The sequence below is a fragment of the Camarhynchus parvulus genome, chromosome Z, assembly GCF_901933205.1.
Source record: "Camarhynchus parvulus chromosome Z, STF_HiC, whole genome shotgun sequence".
Taxonomy (NCBI): Eukaryota; Metazoa; Chordata; class Aves; order Passeriformes; family Thraupidae; genus Camarhynchus; species Camarhynchus parvulus.
In genome coordinates, this window is record NC_044601.1 from 30,073,612 (window position 1) to 30,090,220 (window position 16,609).

General features: G+C 44.4%; 1 protein-coding gene across 2 annotated transcripts; it reads left to right on the forward strand.

The window, feature by feature from the left end:
• Positions 1-8,954: 8,954 nt before the first annotated feature.
• Positions 8,955-15,810, forward strand: LOC115915399 (purpurin). Of its 2 annotated transcripts, XM_030968782.1 has the most exons (6): positions 8,955-9,014; positions 9,920-10,037; positions 11,486-11,622; positions 13,004-13,116; positions 14,177-14,389; positions 15,576-15,810. In XM_030968782.1, the coding sequence occupies exons 2-6, from the start codon at positions 9,921-9,923 to the stop codon at positions 15,584-15,586; spliced, it is 591 nt and encodes a 196-aa protein (XP_030824642.1). In that variant the 5' UTR covers positions 8,955-9,014; position 9,920; the 3' UTR covers positions 15,587-15,810. The 2 variants fall into 2 exon arrangements, with proteins under 2 accessions (XP_030824642.1, XP_030824641.1); XM_030968781.1 differs by lacking the exons at positions 8,955-9,014; positions 15,576-15,810 and having other exon boundaries at positions 9,921-10,037; positions 14,177-14,403.
• Positions 15,811-16,609: the final 799 nt, after the last annotated feature.

A 16,609-nucleotide genomic window follows, 5' to 3' on the forward strand; every position in this document is an offset into this window, starting at 1 on the left:
TTGTGGATGCACTAAGGGTTATGAAAATTGTTGTATGTGCTTTTTGGCTATGATTTGGGAGCTGAAAAATTGCAAAAGCATGAACTATTTATATTGATTCATATTGAATCAAAATTGGCACTCTTTTGGATCCAAACCTTCCAGATATTCATACTTCATTTGGTATGAAAGTTTATGTTCAGTTCAAGGCAAGTGCTTTTGTTTCAAAACATTCATAAGAAAAACAGTGTCCAACAGTGGTACTCTGGGCTCCAAATAAGAAAGATCCAAGATAATTTCCTGCTTCTGCACCCAGGGTTTGAAATTTAGCAAGAAAATTCCTCTTAACAAGGAGGAAGAGTGAAGGTCCTAACATACTGGTGTTCATAGCTGCAGAGGTGGAGAAACTGAGGTAGTACTTCTTGAGGTAAGCCAAGGCCATGTAATTGCTGTGCAATTGAAACCATGCAGGAATGACAGGTGGAAATCTAAATGAACTTTGCAAATGGAGCCAGCAGGGCCAGGGCAACCCTTTGGTGGGCTCATGTACTCAGAATTAAAAGCATGACTCAAAGAGGTATAAGTGTTCCCTAGGCTTTTAGGGATATTCAAGAAACACCCTGACAGCCATTGCTGGCATAACAATGATAACTGAAGTAGATACAGCCTAAGCTTGCAACAGGATAATGTTCTTTGAATAGCCTTAGGCAGACAATGAAGGATTTTGGAGGAGGATGAGGCTGCTATTTTAGGAAACCTGCACTAGACTGTCACACAGCATAACAACATCTGAACACGTGTGGTTGCACAGACTTTTTTCCAATAGCTTTAAACACAAATTGCAGAATTGGCGTAAGACCCCTGCTGTGTCACGTGTTGGTAGATGTCATTGAAATAGTGTTCCAATTAGAAACCCCAAGTATTTAAGCTGTCCCGAAGGCTTGCTTGGTAGCTAGGAAAACAAGGTGGAGTTTCTGGGACTAAAATTCCTCCACTCCCAACAACTCATATGACAGTCTCTCCCTAGCATGAAAATTACTGAAAATTTGTGGAGTAAAATCATCTGGCTGATGTGGTGCAAAACATACTGCCCAGGAAAAGCAGCAAGGTTAGGGCCATTTATGGGACTGTGTCCAAAGCAGTGGGGGCAAACACTGCCTGGAAAGCAAAAAGAGGGATGGGATGTGCTGAGGGTGCTCAGGCGGCTAAGATGCTTTATGTTCCTTCTACGTGGGAAAAGTGTTTTTCCCCCTAAACAAGGAGCTGTGGGGATGGGAGCTGCAAGTGTCTAATCTAATTTGATTAGACATTATCCTTACAGGATGCTCTATTGACAGCTATACTCAAACCTTTCTGACTCACTCATCTGTTGGCATAACAAGATTGTGGCTTATCTGATTTACCACATCATATTCTCATGCCACCTGCTTCTATACAAGAATAGGCTTTCCTGCCTGCAGCCATGGGAGCCCAGTGAGGATCAGAGACATTTCCCTTGCCCCTCCTGGGCCAGGGTCTTCTTCTGTCCCCCAGAGTCTGGCCCCCTCTTTCAGCTGCACATGGATTGCCACTTGTCACACGGAAGACTGGCATGCAAAACCTCATGGCTCTTGCTCATCATCCTCCCCCTGTCCTTCCCCACTGTAGCTCTCCAGGGACCTTTAGATTCCACAACAGCCCAACCTTGCTATCTGGGATCTCACCCTAGACTCTGCTGGGCCCCAGGCCTGGTCTGTGGTCCCAGCTAGTGCAGCCACCAGTGGGTGGGATACTGCCTCAGCTTCACTGTCCACACACGTGGTCAAGCTGGCTGGGGCCGGACCGGGAGACAGTGCACCTGGGCCATGGGGATGGCACCAGGTTGGGGATGGCACCAGGCTGGGGGTGCAGAGATTAGGGCTACCCTTCATCACAGGAGCCTCCTCCAGCCTGGGCAGGCACCAAGTCCTGCCCCTGGAGCTGCTTGGAGCCCACCAGAGGTGCAGGTTGGCAGCCACGGCGACAAGTGTCAGCTGGGGCATGTGCATGAGCACAGCCTGAGATGTGTTTGTTGTAGTGCAATCTGACTATCACACAGAAACACAGCAATCTGACTCACACACAGGAGCACAGCAGCAGATCCTAGCTCTGCAGAAAACGCAGTAGCTGGTTATGCTAGAGCTGTATGTCCCTCCTTGCAGGACAGTGGATAGCTGAGTTATAGCCAGAGCATGAAATGTTTGCAATAATGTTGACTCCACCTTGTCATGACAAAGGAACATCAGCTCTCAATTTGTTAATTCCTTTGGAGAATTATCTTAAAGTTAGCATACAGCTTTTTGTATTACATTGGTGAATTGCAGGAATTAAGGATTTCCATCTGGAGGTTCTTGTAGAAGGGACATGAGAGCACGCAGGTCAGTTTGGTGTTTGTCAAGTCTGACTGTTACTATTCTGAGAGATATTTATGAGGAAATGTATCTCTGCCACGCCAGAAGATTGGAAATGTAACTGAGCCTGTAAGTCACCACAGCCTGGATGTGCCTTCATGACTTCCTCCTCCTTCTATATGTTGTAAATATGCACAGATTATTTTATTCTTAATTTGATGGAGAGGTGCCTCTGTTAAAAAATAAAACAATACCGTAGCAGTGGCAATTCCTACCCTAAGTGTACATGAGTTTATTGTGTTTCAATTGACAGATTGTATCCAAAGCTCTTAGCACAAATCACTGGACCTTGAATAAGAAGATTACTTCATTCATCAAGTGTACTATGAAGATGAAGGACTAAAATCATCTTTAAACCCTTCTCAAACTAAGCCATGTGTACAGAATACTTCCTTCTTAGGTTTCTTCCCAAAATGATCTGGGCAGGGAATTAAGGAAAGCACAGTGGTATAGGACATACAAAAACTCTTAGAAGGAGCACTAATGACACAAAATATGTGCTCAGATGTACCCAAAGTATGTTTGCTTATGTAGTCTCATGAAGAAGCAATGAAAAAAAGAGAAGACACTCTAAGGAAAGATTTGCAGAAGTTTGCAGAACAAGAAGGCATCATGACAGATGAGAGAAATTACTTGTGGGAAACAGGGCCACAATGGGGGGAAAAAGACAGACAGCAGGATGGTCAGGAGAAAAGGAAGGAAGTGCAGAAAATTACTCTAAGTTCAAGAGTAATGGAAGAGCAAGTAATGAGGAATTTAAAAGGGCTACTGAGTCTATAAAAAGCTGTGAAACCAGAAGGGTGGGAACAAGCATAGCCGCCATGGGCAAGAAGAATTCAAACCAAAAAACCACAAGAAGAAGCTGGAAGTGTCTGTGTGATATCCGTGCACCCGTCAGAACAGTATAAAGAGGTTTTCGGTGCTGGAAGGCACAGGGCTGCAGCGGAGAGGAAGCAAGTGCTCACATTCCAGCGACCAGTGGCAGGAGTGGTCCTACAGGAGTTTCACTGGTTCTCACAGGAGCAGCCATGGCTCCCCATGCTAGGCTGCCAGGCACAGGATTACAGGGAGTCCTGCACAGGTTTTTGTGATGTTGGGCCACACTATGGCCTGCCCCGTCTTCCTTCTCTTCTTGTGGGCAGAGGGATGCTTAGTGTCCAGTTCCTACAGCAGAGGTGGCTGCTGTGGTGGTATTTTTAATGGGCCTCTCTCTTTGAGGCAGCCCTGAAATTTTCAGTGTTTCCAGTTTGTTGCTCTGTCTTGTCACAGACATGTTTTATGAAAAATCCTTTCCTTAGGATTTTTTTTTCCTGAGAAGCCTAGAGGCTTCAGAAACAAAATGTAAACAATGATTATCTGCTGCTGTGGAATGCAACAGGTGGATCTTTGATTGGTCTCTTTCTAACTAATGGCCAATCACAGTCCAGCTGTCTAGACTGTCTCAGTCACAAGCCTTTGTTATCATACGTTTTCTATTCTTAGCTAGCCTTCTGATGAAATCCTTTCTTCTATTCTTTTAGTATAGTTTTAATATCATACATATAATAAAGTAATAAATCAAACCTTCTGAAACATGGAGTCAACATTCTCATCTCTTCTCTCTTCCTGGGACCCCTGTGAACACCACCATGCTGTCTGAAGCAGATGTAAGCTTGTTCTTCAGGCTGAGTATTCCAGTTGTAAATTTACAGAGGTGGTAACACCGTGGGACTCTGAGATTTGACTGGGACTCTGGGCTTGTCCATAAAATCAATAATTTTTGTGTGTAAGTGATGAGAAATGTGCCATGGTGAAAACATGTCCATGGAAGGCTTAGGCTATCTGAGATCTTTTAGCTTTAAAGATCAGCTGCTTAAAACATAAAGCAAACAAATCCTCCATGAATAAAAAGTAATTCTATCATTTCTGACAGTTTAGAGGACTTCTTTCTTTCCCCTAGCTCCATATTTCCATCAATTTCTCCTGCAGAAGAAGCAGATATAGAAATCTGAAGGGCAGTTGTATGTGAAAGCCTTTGCTTACTCTCTTTGTTCTGTGCCTCACTAACCAGCCTTGTGCTCACAGCTGCCCTCCCTTGGGAGTGCAGAAAGGTGCTCTGACCTAAACCTTTGCTCCTTGCACCTCCTGCTACACAAGGAAACTGTGTCCTCTAACACCTACTAAGGCCAGGTGCCCGGCCAATGGCTTTTGACTGTGTGTACATACAGATTTCCTTGGCTTTTGTAATTTGTGCTTCTGGTTTTAGCTTTTAAATCCATCATCAGGGCTGGCATGGACATCCTGTCTTACCCATAACTACTCGAGCTCTCTGCCAGCAGTATCACTTTTGTAACGCACCTTGAAATGCTTGCTATGAAAGGAGCTGTATATATCCCACTGGGGTAATCTGATGCAATGATCTGGAGGCAGAATTTACTGTCTGAAACATGTGGACACATGGTCTCTTGCTACATCGTGCTTTGCAACCAGTTAGAGCCTACAGATTTATTCCTGCTTTTTTTTGTGTGTATGTTAAACTGTTTCTGTTGCAGGAACAGAAAAGGAAGGAGAATGCTACACACATGGTTTATACCTTCAGGGATATTCACGTGACCTCTGTGCCTCCTTCTTTTTGGAAGGCATCCTGGGAATAATACCAGGAATTAAATTAACTCGGGTCTGTTGGCTCATTTTGAAATGTGGGAGAGGCTAGTTCTGTCTGAAGGAAACAATCTCCTTCCTCTCACCTTCCCCTTGCCTTCCCCCAAGAGAAGAATAGGATCAGGCCATAGCAGTACATCAGAGATCTTTTCAAGTGTAAAGACTTTATCTGCAGAGAACTGAGTTCCTTTCCTGTTTGAAGATGCCTCCCTGAGATTACCACAACTCCTTCCTTGTCCACGATGAAATGGCAAGCTCTCCAGTCTTCTTGGGCTGAAAAAGCTGGTCTTTACCCCCCAGGACCTGGCAGCTCAGCATGAAAAAGGCAAACGTATCTTTAAACAAATGTTAAAATGAATAAATCTGGCAATGTCTGGAAATAGATCAGTTCAGCAGTAGTAAATATTAGATAGGTATAGAGATATGTCAACAGTATGCCTCATAGTAAGTACTAGAAAATTACAAACAAAAAGTTCATATTTTTATCTGAGGGCCCCAAATAGACTCTTTTTCATGAGGTTGCCTTAGGTCTAAATTGTCTTTTGGTAGAGATTAGCAGCAGGCCATTTGGGAAACTGCCACGGCTGGGGAGGAAATCCAGCAGCTCACAGATCAAGCTGCAACCACCGTCTGCACAGTTGTGCAGAAACCAGCAGATGGCACAAAACTTTAAATTCCTTCTTTGGCCAGCAGATCAGTGTGTGGTAAAATCCTGCTGAAGGAGAAATTTTAGCCAGCTCTGCATTCACCCTGTTCTACCAAGGCAGCAAGATATGGAAGGATCTGGAAGAGAGGCTGGAACTTAATTTTTCTGGCAGGCTTTTGTCAAGGGTCTCAGAAAACCGTTCCCTCCAGGCTGACTGCCAATCATGACAGAGAAGCTGAGGCTTCTTGACTTCTCTTGCTTTGAGCAACCCCTCTGTTTCACTTTAAAAAGGGTGTGTGCCTTTTTCTGAGATGTGTTGTGTGCACAGGAGCATGTGAGGCCCTGCTCTGCCAATTGTCAGTCAATACATTCAGCAAGAATTACACTATCATTTTTCAGAAGGAAAACGTGTATCTCAGTTCCTGTCATTCAAAACTGTGAGGTATTTGAATATTGACTTGAAAGTCCTAAGGCAGTGATTTATGATGCCTTTTTAACCTAATTATATAACACACCCAAGAATCTTACCCTTGAACCATAGAAGAACAAACTTCAAACAATTTCCTCTTCACCTTTATTGCACCACTCACTTCCTTAGAAAAGGTCCACATTTCTGAGCAGAAGTCACAGAAACTGAAAACCTCTGTGTCCTCAGCCTTAATGTGGTATCCCACTGTGGGGGAGCCTTATTTCTCCTGTGTCCTGCCCTAACGAAGGAGTGGAGCAGACTATCACTGCCCTCTCAGCCCCTGGCAAACCTGGGATTGGGATGTGTGTTCTCAGCAATGCAGGCACTGCTGTGTGACACCCCTGAAATAATAGCCCAGCCTCAGGAGCACAAATTAGATGGAAAGCGGGAGGATCAAGTGCCCACAGGTCATGGTGCAATAACCACTGCAGAAGCTGTCAGGGGCAACTCAGAATGCACCTGCTGTTCTCCAGTGCCTTGGCAAATAAACCCACAATTTGATCACCTGCTGGACAGTAGGGAACCTAGTGCCTGATGCAGGAGTATATTCAGAGCTCTCATCCTGTGGCATCAGCTGCTGAGCTAGCAGCACAAATTACTAAATCCGAGATCGCAGTGCAATTGCAGTAATTCCCAGAACAGTTTTACCCAACGCATACTCCAATAATAAGGCAAAAGGAGGATCTGCTAGGTGCAGGAAATCTGAAACTGCTGGTGACGTATTTCGCAGAATAGGGAAAAAGATAAAATTAATCATCTCATTTGCATACCTGTTTTGCTGCATGTCATTAAAACTACCATTAAAAGTTACCCTTGTGCTGAGTTCAGTACACTGAACAGTCAGGCCATCTCTTCTACTAAAAACCAGCCGGTTTTGGTGTGCACGTCTGGAACAGGCTCTTGGGTATCTTCTTTGACAACCAAACATATCTTTGTTTTATAAAATCTGTTTCATGTTACATCAAATTCAACAAACCCAGGAATATGTTTCAATGCTTTCATTCCTCCTTTTTTTCCCCCTATGCCCAGTACAAATGGCCATAATACTGCAAAAATGAAGGTAAATTTGATTTTGTTTTCTTCTTGGTCTAAACAGCAAGTAATGTAGTGACAGATGTTATGCTCACCAACCAAAATCTTGTGCTGTGATTAGCTATTATTAGCATGTGTCTAATCCCCAGGGGATTAAGTGGTTCATCTAAGCACGGCTTCAAGTGTCACCTATGTCTCACATGGACATAAACTAATCTCTTTTGTTGGAAACAGATGAAGTGATAAGTGTTTGCAAGCCTCCTAATTTACAGAAAACACTACAATTTGTTCCCTGTCAAATCCCCAATGTCAGGGTGAAAGAGTGTATTTTATATTGTGTCAGTCCCTTTAAAACCTAACAGGCATCAAGCCCTGAAGTGTCGTTTGAGTTACTTTTTATGCGACTCTTTAAGTGGCCAAGCAGTCTCAGTTGCCATGAGCTCGTTGCTGTGTGGGCTTGCCCAGGCTGCCTCTGAGGACACGTAGATGGCATGAACAGGATAGGGTCAGTCACTGCTCTGCGTGCAAAGTACCACTGCCTCCCTCTGAAGTGTAAATGGAAGCTGCACAGAGGCCAAATCAAAGTTGCCCCTGGCAGCAAGCAAGGATAGCTTTTTCCAGGCAATGGGCAACCCTAGACAAGCTGCCTGGAAAGAAACAGAGTTCACATAAGCTACAGGGCAAAGTGTGTTCAAGAAGTCCTGGGCAAGAGGCAGTAAGTGGTCCCTGGAGCAAGCCCAAAACATCCAGAAGGCTTTGGCCTCACTCTAGAAGTCCAGACTGCTGGATCAGAATCAAAAGCTTCAGGACTTCCTGGGCTGACTCCATAGGAATTATAGGGTTGTCCCTAGTGATTATGTCCAAGGCTCCCCAGCACTTAGCACCCAGTGTGAGGAATAGCTGCTAGTACCATCAACTCCTGCTTGAATGTCTGAAGTCTTAGATCTCCCAGGTGAGCCTGGGAGAAAGAGTTCAGGAGCAACGTTCACAGTTAGAGAAATTATGTGGGCACTTGAGAATGGCAGGCATGGTCTGCTGTCAAAAGTACTCTTCTGGTGATCTCTGCCTTCTTGTCTTTTTCTGATGTATTGTATTCCCATGACTGGCTACTAGAAGGAACATTTTGGGAAGGAGAGAGCTGTAGTATTTCTGTAACTGGAAATGTTGACAAAATTAGCTAGGAAGAATTTACATAAAAATGTTTCACTGCACAGGAGAACTGAGGACTCTCAAGATTCTGATATGAATATGAAGGCTAAACCGCATTTTTGCACTTTTTTGTCCCCTCCCCCATGTAGGTAATGCATAATGTCTTCCTACTTTTGAAAGGATCACCTTAATTTGATGATGCAGCTATGAGAAAAGCTAATTATGTACCTGCTTCATGCAAGTTGTCAAAACACGTGCCTATGCAGATGCGTGTGTATAGCCCAAGTGTTTCTCTAATTAATGCTCTGTTCTTATTCTCCTAACATGTGTTAGAGGCAGAAAGACTTCAATGAGACAAAGCAGTGGCACAATCAAATCATCAGATTTATTAGCTTTCTGGGCAGCTTTTTCCATTATGTAAAAGCTGTGTTTGTATTAGTATAGCAGTCAGACCCACCAGTGTGAGGATTACAGTTGGTTTTTACATAATGGATTATCCAAGATTAAGTGTTTTATTCAGGCACACGAGCAAAACTAACCAATTAGTGACTTTGTAGATTCCTTATTTAAAGGGAGCTGGAGGGCAATTGACACAAAACCCTCCTGCTATCTGCAGTCCAAAGACTGAAGCAGAGTAGTCTCAAGGATCTCCAACATCTCCACTCAGCAGGTAGGTCTCTCTTCAGCAGAGGTGGATGAGACTGGCATATCTTGCAGCAGGGAAATGCAGCTTGCATGGCAGCAGCTAGGAATAACCTAGTGTAGCTGCATGGGTGTTTGGGCTCTGGGTTGGTAGCTCAGCTTGAATGGTGCTGACAAGTGTTAGATAACTGTTTTATCTTGGCATCAGGACAGGTATTCAGCGTCAAATACTCTGCAAGAATATGTAAGGAAGGTTCTCTCTTCCTGAAGTCTGAGAAACAAATATGCTGTCATATGGATGAGGTAGGATACCCATGGAGAAAAACAGCCATGAGCACCTAGTGGTTGTGGTGCAATGACAGATCAAGCCTCTAGAAAATTAGTATTATTTGTCATGTTTGTTGAAGGAATGGTCAGAGGACAGTCAATATCAAGGTGTGTTATGCCGTTAGAGTAGGCACCCAGGAAAGGCCTGTTTTGGTGAGCAGAACATGGCTTTGCTGGCTTGAAAGCAAAGTGGACACTCACTGTGAAATAATTAGAAACAACATCTTTACAATGTACAGTGCTTTACCAGAACTCATCAGAACATTTTTCTTCCTGCGAAAAAATAAATTCAAAACATTTCAAATTTTTACCAAATCTTACTGACCTTATCCATAGTCTGGCTTGATTTATGATACAAAAATACAATTAATTGCATTACCACTTCCGGCAAGCAAAATACTCCTCCAAAGTAATTGCCATTGATGTTCAGTTTTGGCTGAATTTAGGCACCACAATGACTCAGTATCAATGGAAGAGCTGGTTGTCAGTATCAATGGATAGTAGTATGGAAAAAAACTAGTCTTAAATGATGGAAATGCATCTGTGGCACTATCTACCTCCATCTACTGCATGAAATAAACCCCCATGTTTGCTTTTGTCTTGCAGAATGAAATACGCACAGTATGTTTTCCTGGCCTCGGTCTTCTACACTGTTGAATATAGCCTAGCTCAGACCTGTGCAGTGGAGTCTTTCTCTGTGAAAGACAATTTTGATCCAAAAAGGGTAATTATGGTTACTTCAATAGTAGATGCGAACAAGCTTTACATATAAACTGCTTTTCCAGATTATGAGTTTTGTTCATCTGAAGGGGTTCTTCACCAAAAAGCTAACTTCTTTCATATTCCGTGTTGCTGATGCTGTTCCTGTAGTTTTCTCAGTACTGTTTAACCTCCTGAACAGTTAAACTGGCCTTGAAACCCAGGGATGTTACTAGAGCTCACATTCTGTTATCTTGGCACAACTTTGAGCTTTGGGCAGTTCCATGAAAGGAACAATTTAGATCCACATCAGAGAGGAAGCTCAAGCACAAGCCCTAGGGTACTTGCACCCACAACTAGTCATTCTTGGGAGTCACAGCAAATGGAAATCTTACCTAGTCTGCTATGCTGAGCACTGACTCCTGTTTAAACACATCATTTGTGCTTCTGAGGAGAAAATGAGAGCTAATCTGCTGTTGGAAAGGTCCAGACGTGTGTCAGTACCTATGTTAACTAATGGTCAGCAAACACCACAGCTGTAGGGGGATCTAGGATGTGGCAAGCACTTTGTCTATACAAGATTGGCTTTGCTTTGGAAACAAATCATGTCCAGGGAGAGCTTTGGGAATATCCCAGTTTAAAAGGCAAAGTTTTTGCTCAGGCTGCTGTATGGGGAATCATGGTCTTGCAGGCTTAAGCACATAACTTGCCTAACAGATGTCATTAGCTTCACTGCAGAATCAATTTTAACACAGCCAGCTCCTGCTCTTCTCAGCATTTCTACTGATAATGTTAACTTTGAAGGGTCTTCCTCTCTGTCAGTCACCTGTTAAGATCTTGTTTTCATTTTACTAGATACTTCTTGAACATTTTCAAGGGCCCATTTTTTGCATGGACATATTCTTTCCCTTAATCTCAGTCCATTTCTCTCTCTGCCATTACTCTCCCCGAAACACCCTCTCCATGTTTTAAGCATGTGGTCATCATTGTCTGCTTTGCTGGGTAGGCCCTTTTCCCCATTAGAGATCAACTGTGGCCCTTGGCAGCCACAAAGATTGTCTCCTGCCAGCTTGCTACAGTCCTTGTACCTGCAATTTGATATTGTTGAACTTGGTATGGTATTCCATGGAAGAGAAGGGGCTTGAACAGGAACAGGGAAGAACCAGTCTGATTCTCAGAAGATGTGTTTGGATGGGAGATGCTTTTGGTGTGGGGTCACTGTGACAGGAATGTCTCACTTCACAAGGACTACGCACACAGAGCAATGCAGATCTGCCAGACCAACTTCTTCTGGCACAGAGGCAAGGGTTCATCAGGCAGCACTGCAGCATCTGTGTGCTACATTCCCTCCCAGACTCAGACTGGCATTTATCAGGCAGTGGGGAGTTAGAAAGGCACTTTGATTCACAAAATTGTTTCTGTGCTAATCTTGCCATGGTGGCTATTGCAGATATTAATGCACTTTCATGACAGTATGCAGGGAAATGGTATGCCCTGGCCAAGAAGGATCCGGAAGGCCTTTTCCTTCAGGACAACATCTCTGCTGAATACACTGTGGAGGAAGATGGCACAATGACAGCGTCCTCCAAAGGCCGAGTGAAGCTTTTTGGGTGAGCTCCCTTGACTTTCAACTCTAGCTGCTGGCATGAGGCACTGGATGAGGGGGACATGGATGATGATCAACCCTGAACTCACAACATGGCTGGGTTTTCATCATCAAAAAGGGAAGTTTTGCCAAAGGATCAGATTAGAAGCTAGAGGTTAGACACTTTTGAGCCCTGAGATTATTCACAGCCCAGCTCAGGTTTGGGTCTGTCACGAAACTACTGCATAAAGTTAATAATTAAGTCAAATCTTGATTGATGGAATGGTTAGATAAATTAATTGCAATCAAGTAAAGGAGCTAATAAAGGCTGTGAAGATGCAAGATTTCTGAGAAAAACTTGTGGTTAACTCTTAGATGTAATTACAATGCCTGAATGGACAGATGGCAGGAAGCTTAGAGTTTTGCCTGTTGGTCATGATTACTGCAAGGAATTACAGCATGTAAAGAGATTAAATAGCTTCCTGAGTGCAAAAGAGAAAATCTGTGGCTTCCAATATGCTAGCACTAGCAGGTGGCTATGAATCTTGAACAGCTTAACAGCGCAGCATTCCAAGATATTTTGGGAATGGGCAAATGAGGTTTTGCAGGCATGCCATACTGTGCAAGGGGGAAGATGCCTGAAAGGACTCTTCAGAAAACAAATGGGATCTCAAGGCTGCTGCAAATTTTATCTCTGTAAAGGTAGGATAATGGGAAGCCCAGCCTGAGCAAGGAAGGGAATGAAGACCCTGTTTCACTAACCCAGATAATACTTGACAAAGAGTGTTGAAATGTGGATGGCACTCAAAGCAAACAGATACGAAACAGAGAATGCCATTGTAACAAATGGACACCCACAGGATTCTCAAAGGCTCTGTGACAGCTTTTCACCAGCTTGGCAGAGGAGATTTAAATATCACTGTGCTTGTAACAGACATTCCTGTGCCCATACTACCAGGAAGGGATAGACAGGGGAGAGCCAAGTCCCTGCCCCTTCCTGAGGCACAGCTACTGAGCCCAAAAGAGCCCAAATGCAGGTGAGTTCACCCTGCAGACTGCTAGCCGGGAGCCAAGAAAACGTTCATTATTGTGCTTGGTGTCTGTCTGCTTGTACAGAAATAGGTGGCAAAAATCTTGCTGAACTGAAGGCGGGTACTGCCCCAGCCACAGTACAGCCTTACAGCAGCTGGGGACCAGAGGGCAGCAGCAATCACTGGCTGTGATTGATGTGTGTTTGGGGGGTGTCACAGATTTGCATTACTTAATGACATTAATTAGTCACTTTGCATTAAGAAAGGCCATGCCCCATGCCGGAGGCAGTTGTGCCCAAGCCCTGAGAGAAGGACACCCAATTGAAGCTCTCATGCTGCCAGGTTTTACCTTGAATGTTACGGATCTCGTTGCAGTTTCTGGGTGATCTGCGCTGACATGGCTGCTCAGTACACGGTACCTGACCCAACCACTCCAGCAAAAATGTATATGACCTACCAGGGACTGGCCAGCTACCTCTCCAGTGGTGGTGAGTTAAATTCTCCAGCCCCTTGACACTTTTCAATTGCTGAGGATTCTGTCAATTACAGGTGTCCTGATGTGCATTTCCACATATAAGCAGGAAAAACAGCTCAGCTGGGATTGCTCCAAGCTCCTCCTGAAACATCTTTCTGGGGAGAGCATGCTTTATCCAAGCAGTGCATTTTATCTCCACAGAACAGGCAGCATCCAGAGACTCTGCACCCATCCTTCTCATACACTATATATGTTAACAAGGAGGCTTACAGGCTTTGGGTTACACACAATGGGTTCTGTACAGCCAAATGTGATGTTCAGCCTAGGGAAGCCGTTCTTCCTGGGGCCCACTGTGGGCATTATGGAAGTGCTGAGGTCAGTCCCCCCTGTACCCCCCATAGCTAAACAGAGGAGACATGTAGACCCACAGCTGCACCCCAGCAACAAGACACATTTCTCTTCAGATAGACACAGTTGGACTCAAAGAAATGGAGCTGTTAACTCAAGTGCACCTTTCAGAAACTGCTCATGCTGAACCTTACGTGCCCTTCAAAGCTCATCCTTTGTGCCCAAGCCTCCCACAGCTGCAGTTCCTCAGCTGTGGAAGTTGGGGAGGACTTCTAAGGTGTACATTCCCTTAATACTGGCAGATAAGCCATACCAAGAAGAACTAAGTAGAGCAAGGCTAGAAAACAGGAGGAATATTTTACTCAGGCTTCCTGTACAGGGAATGTAATCTATACTGTATGTCCTTCCTTCCACCATGCTTGAGAAAGCAACATAAAGAGGTACTTTTTCATTGAAAACCTAGAAAATCCTAGTCCTCCTAATACCTCTAGCCTAAGAAACAAAAGGTGAAAATGCACTGAGCATCGTGGGGAAAATCATCGTCTCAAGATGCCCTGTGCTTGTCCCAGTTCTTCCCCTCATGGTGTGGAGATAAGCTGGATGTGTGACGTGATTATAGATCCTTTGGAAAGCTATCCCTAACATGAGTTTGCTGCCTCCCTGCTGAAGGATCCACCTATGCTCTGTTGTGTCCACTGTGACAAACCTGTGTGCTGCTGTTTCAGGGGACAACTACTGGGTGATTGACACTGACTATGATAACTATGCCATCACCTACGCCTGCCGCAGCCTGAAGGAGGATGGCTCCTGTGATGATGGCTACTCCCTGATCTTCTCACGCAATCCCCGTGGCCTCCCCCCAGCCATCCAGCGCATTGTGCGCCAAAAGCAGGAGGAAATCTGCATGTCTGGCCAGTTCCAGCCTGTGCTCCAGTCAGGTACTTCAGCCTAATTAGCAAACTCACTGAGTTGCACAGTAGGTGATTGCATTTGCTGTTAATGTGACAGTACTACAGCAAACACAGTTGTTCTTTTTTAGCAACTTTTCCTTCATGTTATATCTAATAGGAAAAAAGCCACAAAGGGAAATCCCTAAAAGAACAAGAGCCTGCTACAGGCTGGTTCTGCAGCCTTAAGATTGCTACTTACCGGAATCCTGTGTGTTGAAACTGATACACCACCAGATGAAGATCAGCCTTGTTACTGTAGTGGACAGCACAGGGATGGATGAAACAAGCTGGTGTTTCTGTACCTGGAAATGCTTGTCTTGGCCACTTGCATAATAGCATCTTACCGTGGGTCCGTGCTGTGTCCTCCAGGAAAAGATGAAAAGGTGCCTCCAGGAAAGACCATTCTCACCCTCAGTTACATCATGACTTGTGTCCTGTGTGGTCTGAGTAGCAGGGATGAGGGGCTCTGAGCAGCATTTCTGACTGCATCAGCTGGCAGTGGGAGTCAGCAGTTGCTCCACATACATGTAAACAGACCACATCTAAAGCTCATTTTGGGAACACTTTTCTGGAGGTACAGGAATTGATCTTCTAGTTCAAATGCTGCCCATGAAAGAGGCGGACACATTTTTCGGGCTCTGCAGAAGGCAGAAATTCTTCTTTGCTGGCAGTTGAGTACTCACACTCTTCACAACCTCACTACCTGGCCTGGAAGCTGACCTTTTACTAAGCCACATAACATATGTGCTCTGCACTGTGGCACAAGGAATGGCAGCTAAAACCTCCTGAACAACACATTGTTGTGTCAGCCAATCCTCCACTACAGAGCAGGTACTGGCATCACCCAAGGCCATGGCATGGGCATCCCTGCCCCACAGTGCTCTGTACTGCTCCCTGTAGCAGAGGGAAGGCAGCTGGTTTGCAGGGTCATGGATTGGTCCTCAGGAAAGCCAAAAGCCCATGGCTAGCTAGGAAAGGCTGCCTGTGTCTGTGCCAATAGACAGAGAGAAATGCAAACTTTTGCAACTTTTGCACCCTGCATCCTAGTCTTGTACTGTGATTCAGAAGTACCTCAGGAAGGTTGTAGTTACAGCTTCAGTGGAGACTTAATGGTTGTTAAAGCCCTTTGCAAATGTACTTACACAGACTAAAGTTTACTTTTCTTTCTTTCCAGGGGCCTGCTAAAAGTACGCTTCTGATCCTATCCTTAAGCACAGAAACCAGACCTCTTGGTCTTGAAGTTGCCACTCAACTAATAATTTTAAAAAATCATAGTATGGAATAGTGTGTTTTTCCTGAAAAACACATGAAAATATTGGGGGATCTTTAAACAGTGTGCAATATAATAGTGATATTTGAATTTTCAAGGGAATACCTAATGTGGCATTTGTCAATAAATGTTTTGGAAAAAAAGGCACCTCTGAAACTGGTTTTTATTGCCTGTTATCCTGTCTGTTGGGGAGCAGAAGAACTGAGTATGCTCACTGAGGATCAGTGAGACAGCAGCCAAGGGTGCTCCCAGCACAGGTGGGGCAGTGTCACTCCCCAGCTCTGAACAGGGCGGGCAGGGCAAGGATGGTGAGAGGGGTACACCCCCTGACAGGGCTGATTGTCAGACAGCAGCATGGTGACGGGGTTAACTCTGGGATTCACCTAGAAAGTCCAGCCAGCGAGGGCAGGAAGGCACAGGGCAGTATGCAGACACATCACTGAGATCGCTCCAGCCAAAAACAGGACAGCACGTCTCAGGCAGAGCTATCTGCAGTAAAGTTCCCAAGGGGAGAACCACAAATGCAATAAAACAGATACTACTTTCAATGACAGTGGACAATGCTTTAAATGAGCAGGTGCTTGCATTTTTAATGGCATTAACAGTAATTTGCTCCTCTCTGCCTTCATTATCCAGTTTTCGCTATCTGAAAGGTACAGAACTGAAAGATATAGAATGGACTGGGTTTATGGCAAAGAATTTCACAGATAGAGAAAGTCAAAAGAAGAGTACCTGGAAATCTCCATGTAGAAAAAGGGTAACTTGAGTCAGCGTTATTGACATGTATTTCCCACTGCTTTTAGTAAAATCACATTCACCTTGTGTTTTCTAATAATAAAAATCCAGTCTAGAACACCGCAGTATCCTGCTGAACCCTGCAGTTTATCAACTACACAAAATTTTATAAGTTATAATTGCCAAGCTGAACAGCCCCTACT